This window comes from Melopsittacus undulatus, chromosome 7 (assembly GCF_012275295.1).
Source record: "Melopsittacus undulatus isolate bMelUnd1 chromosome 7, bMelUnd1.mat.Z, whole genome shotgun sequence".
Lineage (NCBI taxonomy): Eukaryota > Metazoa > Chordata > Aves > Psittaciformes > Psittaculidae > Melopsittacus > Melopsittacus undulatus.
The window spans coordinates 10,402,728-10,408,124 of record NC_047533.1 but is presented as its reverse complement, the minus strand read 5'-3'; the positions used below and the strand labels follow the sequence as shown (position 1 = coordinate 10,408,124).

The 5,397-nt window shown below is 48.5% G+C and overlaps 1 protein-coding gene across 1 annotated transcript; it reads right to left on the bottom strand.

Moving 5' to 3' along the window:
* Nucleotides 1-2,335: 2,335 nt before the first annotated feature.
* ADRA2C (adrenoceptor alpha 2C) lies at nucleotides 2,336-4,646 on the bottom strand. Its single transcript, XM_005148570.3, has one exon. It carries the CDS (start codon nucleotides 4,619-4,621, stop codon nucleotides 3,284-3,286), a length of 1,338 nt encoding a protein of 445 aa, XP_005148627.1. The 5' UTR covers nucleotides 4,622-4,646; the 3' UTR covers nucleotides 2,336-3,283.
* Between the last annotated feature and the right edge of the window lie 751 nt (nucleotides 4,647-5,397).

The following is a 5,397-nucleotide window of genomic DNA, read 5'->3' as shown; positions in this document are numbered from 1 at the left end:
CAGCTCATCAGATGTGATCAAAGACACAAGTGGACACATTTGAAACATAAAATATCTTCTCCTTTTTTTCTTAAGCAAAAACTGCATTGACTGTTTTATCCTGTATATGCTATTAGCCAACTTACAGTGAAAGCAAAGTCACAGCTTGAGTAGCAAAGCTGATAACTTTTCATAAAAAGTTAACACCACCCAATATGTTAAAAACAAATTCCAGTCTTCAGCTATTGCAAGTAATAACAGAACACTATATTAAAAAAATAAATCAGCATCATTTTACTTCCTTGATGCATACTCAGTGATTACATTAAAAACAATTTTTATAGAAATCCTCTATATTCACTGATTTATAGAGGGAAATGCACTTTAAAGGGGTGTAAACTTCATGTTTTTATTGATACTTTTAAATCTAGCTCAGAAAGAATTTAATCGAATGAATAACTGTGAAGATAAATAAAATAAAATAAAATGCCCTGGTTTTACGTGCTGCTGCATCTGGATATACAGTGTCTGCATCAATCTCTTTTAGACATTTGGAAATGCAAAATAGGAGCATTATTTCCTTTAAGTCTATGACCACAGAATAATTTTATAACAAAGAAATTACTTTTAAGGCACATCAGTCATTCCATATGTAGTTCATGTCCACTAAAATCTGTCAATTAAATTTCACTTCCATGGACTCCTTGAATTCTATAAGGTAAAACAAAAGGGAAGGATTATTTTCACCGTCAACAAATCTCATTTCAAAAGCAGCGTAACAGCAAACCTGCTGTGTGTCTACACACTGAGAAACCACTCTAAAGGAGCATTAAGTGACAAAAGCAGATCTTCATCTTGGTGGGAATAGGTATCTCTAATGAAGCTGTCCAGTAGCTCAGAGGTAGCAGCTATGTACGGTGTGTTGCTTTGGTTGCTCTGGCAATTACATAGTTTCTTCAGATTAAACAAACCTGAACTTTTTAGCTACATTGCTACCTACAAATAATATGAGCTTGCTTCAGCTCTTCCTGATGTAACTTTAAAAAGAATTCTCCATTTTGTAAGAGAGAAATGGCTTTTAATTTCCTCCTCCTTGCTATTTTTTTCTCTTATTTATCTGTCTCATTATTTATCTCTTGTACCAAACCATTTGCTATTTACAAAGGGATGCTCCTGAAAATAAGTCTTAACATCCTTAAGTACAGATGTGCAAACAAAGCTCAAATCTCTTCACAACTCCAAGCCCTATATCAAGTAAGGATCCAATGTTATGGATTCAAGACTTTGAAAATGTCTCATTTGTTTCTTTAGTGAAATCAAGCAAAATTTGGTGCAATCTTCTAATCCTCACTCCCACAGAACTCCCACTTGAGCTGGCCCTGAAGTTAAATTATCTGTTGAATTAACACCAGACTCTTAGCTACTGAGAACCTTTTCTAGGGTTAAGTGAACTGAATGCTTACTATGAAAAACTGATGAAACAAAGTGACTGCTCTATCATTTCTCCTTCTGCCATCGATATTTCAAGAGAAGAGAGACTACAGACACCTGTCAAACAGAAAAGAGGGAGTAAAGAAGGGGATGTCTAATGATTCTCAGGTATAGACTCAATTTAACTGTTTCAAGAAGCCTGCCATATGAGATTAGAATTTGCTCTATTTTTCAAAAAGCTGTTTACTACGGAAAGGTTCATTTCAGGCAGATGTTAAATCCTGCCACCTATGGAAGGAGAGATACACCTAAAATGGAGCAGTATTTACCCACAAACAGAATACACACCTTGCAGCTGCACAGCTGGAAAGGGATGTAAATGCTCAGCTGAGTCTTAACACTTGGTGTGCATTCAGTGGTGAATGTACAGTCACCAGATCCTGTCTCTCCTCCTCTTCTTTACAGTTCATGACATTTTACAAACTCATGGGAAATACAGTTTGCTTTAATAACTATTCAATAACTATATCTTCTCCCCTCTTCCCTCCCTTCCCCCCAGCAAAATCCTCTGAAATCATAAACTAGAAATCCAAACAGCAAAAGGGAAAGAAAGCAACATTAATATTAAAGGTTTGGAACAGCTGCACCTTCTTTTGAAATTTGTTCTCATACTCCACTGACAATCTGCAATGTATGCTTCTCATTAAAAAAATAAATACAAAGGATTTAGTTGTTCTAGACTGTAAATATGAAGGATTTAAAGACCTTAGTGGTGTGGTGACTGTCCTCCTCTGCAAATCTGCATAGCAGACTGCCTCCAACTGCCTGTCTGAGGATGAGAGCAGCAGGCACCCAGCCCCTGAGATAAGCCTTTTGAGGGGAACTTAAAAGGGGGGGGGGGGAGGGTTCCCCAAGACACATGCAAGTTGAGCTGGCTGGAAATCTGATTTTTTTATTTTAACTCAGAAATATTAGGTGAGTTCACAACAATGATTTTTGTTTTCACCCACTACCTGCTTCAGGACACCAAGGTGCTCATGACACTGATGTCAGATGGATCTTACTGCCTGGCAATCCAAGAGGGAGAAGTAAGGTCACAGGGTGCATGTGCTCCTTTTCATATTTCATGAAGACATGCAAGACTCACAGGTTTGTCCCACTGACCAATCAAAAACTATGGGAAGATAGAAAAAGTTTCCCATCCAGCTCTACATGCAAAGACCCTTCCAAAGAAAAGAAACCCCCATGCTTTCTCTTTGACTTAAGCCCTGTGTAAAATCATCATTCAGAAGGTTTTAACAGTACAAAGGTTTATTTAGAAAAGAGTTTGGATTGTTCTTTAGGATTTTTTGGCAAACATTTAAATCCTTTTGTAACTCAAAAAACTGCCAGTGCCTGGTACTTTGCACTTTCTTTGCCCACATAAGCAGTAAAAGCTAATTTCTTACTGGGACGAGACCATCACAGGACCCAGCTGCTCTATTTATAAATGCTCAAATCTTCATCACCACTGCCACTTAATCCTTTCCTCCTGATGTCTCTGCTTGTTTTCCCACAAAATGCCAGATCCTGTCAAAGCTCACTGCCTCCCAGAATCAGTGTCAGCCTATTTTCCTCTATGGACTCCCCATGCCCTCCATCAAGGTTCAAAGACAATCATTCCCCTTTCCTTTTACCCATCCACACTCCAGCATGATTCTGTACCACGGTGAATGCCCTCAGCCTCCCTAGCTCTATCTTTATACCCCACTGCACCACTCTGCTCACGGAGGGGGCGAGCCCAAATCCCATGTTCTCTTCCCTCCCTTTGTCAGCACAGAGCCTTCTCCTCTTTTAACTCTACTCCTGCTCAAGGCAAATCCATCCCTCCAGCTCAATGCCATAAGTTCTTCTTCTTCTTCTTAAAAAGAATGTGTTTAAAGGATCTGCGAAAGTCCTGGTTGAATATGGTGTAGATGACTGGGTTCAGGGAGCTATTGCAATACCCAATCCAGAAGAAGAACTTGAAGAGAGTCTCAGGGACCTCACATGCCTCCCGGCAAATACCATAGAGGCTGTAGCTGAAGAAAAAAGGGAACCAGCAAACTACAAAGACCCCCATGACCACGGCCAACACGAAAGTGAAGCGTTTCTCCCGGGCTTGGGTGACTTTCTTACGGCAGATGCTGCTACGCTTCCGGCGACGGCGATATGAGAATAACTGCATGGAGCGATTGCTAGCGCGGGACAGACGGCTACTAGAGTGCTTGGAGGAGTATGAGTAGGAGAAGGACTGGCTCTTGCTGCTTTTGCGGGGATGCTCCTCCCGGCTCCGCCTCCGTCTGCTCTCTGAGGTGCTGCTCTCCTCCAGCTCAATGTCCTCCAGTTCAGAGGCTTTGCGCCAGTGGTGCACCGAATAATGTCCATTCTCTCCCAGCTTCATCCTCACGGATGTGCAGCCACCAGCAACGCGGCTCAAGCCATTCTCAGTCTGGGAAGACCCCTCTGGCATTGTACGCTTCTCAGAGAGGGTCCTGGTCCTTAGCTTGGCCACGCGGTAGATGCGGATGTAGACCAACACCATGATGAGGCAGGGAGCAAAAAAAGAGCCAATGCAAGAAGAAAGGATGTACCATGTCTCATCGTTCAGCTTGCACTGGGGAAATCTGTCTCCCTCGGGGTCCCGGTACATGGAGATCAATGGAGGGAAGGAGATGACAGCTGAAATGAGCCAGACAGTGAGGATGATGGCCTTGATCCGCCGGGGGGTCCTTTTGAGGTTGTACTCCACCGCCTGTGTGACCGACCAATACCTGTCGAGGCTGATGGCGCACAGGTGGACGATGGAGGAGGTGCAGAAGAGCACATCCAGTGCCAGGTAAATGTTACACCAAGTCTTGCCGAAGTACCAGTAATTCATAAGCTCGTTGGCTAAGGAGAAAGGCATGACCAGGGTAGCCACCAGGATGTCCGCGCTGGCTAGAGACACCAAGAAGAGGTTCTGGGGTGCTCTCAGTGCCCGGCTGGTGAGCACAGCTATCACCACCAGCACGTTGCCCACGATGGTGAAGACGATGAGGAAGCTCACCACCGCCGCCAGGCCGGCCACGGCCGCCGGGGAGTACGGGGAGGGCGGCTGCAGGAGATCAGAAGAGGACGGCGAGGAGGGGGGCAGCGCCAGGGACTCGTTGGGGGAGCCCAGGCTCGTGTTCACCACCAGCAGCAGATCCATGGTGGTGTGCGGGGCGCTGGAGTCCTAAAGAGCCCGGCGGAGCCCCCGCCCCGCCCCGCCGCCCCGCCGCCGCCGCCCCGCTGCCCTCATCGCCCCCCGGCCAACGGTCCAACAGCCGCCTCGCAGAGCGGCTCCAGCGGCAGAGCCTCTGCCCCCCGGACCCTCAGGGAAGGGCCGGGCAGCACCGCCCCTGCGCGGCAGGGAGTCCGGCAGCGCTACCTCCGCCCGGTCCCCGACGAGGGGGCAGCGAGGTAGGGCTGGCCCCCGCCACCCGCCCGGTCATGCCCGGCTCAAGGCAGCCTGCAGCTCCGGAGAAGACACCCCCCAGCCAACGGGAGTCGGGGGCAGGAGCTGGATCCTCGCAGGGAGCGGAGTCCGAGGCGGCGGCAGCAGCATCCAGTCCCATGGAGAGCGGCCCCCGGCGGCCCCTCTCCGGCGGCGCGGCAGCGCGAAGTCGCGGCTGCCCAGCGGTTCCGTCCTAGACTCGCATCGCGCTCCCAATCGGCAGCGTGCCCCGCCGCCGCGCGCATGCTCAATGCCGACAGGTGAAGCCGCCGCGCCCGCCTGCCTCAGTGGAGCACCCCGGCGGGCGCAAAACCGCCCCGGCAGCCGCCACCGCCGCAGCGGTACTGCCGCCCCTCCGGCCGCCCCGGCGCCCGCGGACCGGCGCAGCCTGGACGCCTTCTCCTCCCCGCTGCGGCGCTGTCCCACGGCGGTGTCAGGGAGGGGCGGCGGCGCTGTGCTCCCCGCCGGTCAGCGGAGCCCCTTACCCCTCT

What these genes read in the sequence shown, in the direction of transcription:
- ADRA2C (XM_005148570.3), bottom strand. Translation starts at nt 4,621, where the DNA reads ATGGATCTGCTGCTGGTGGTGAACACGAGCCTGGGCTCCCCCAACGAG.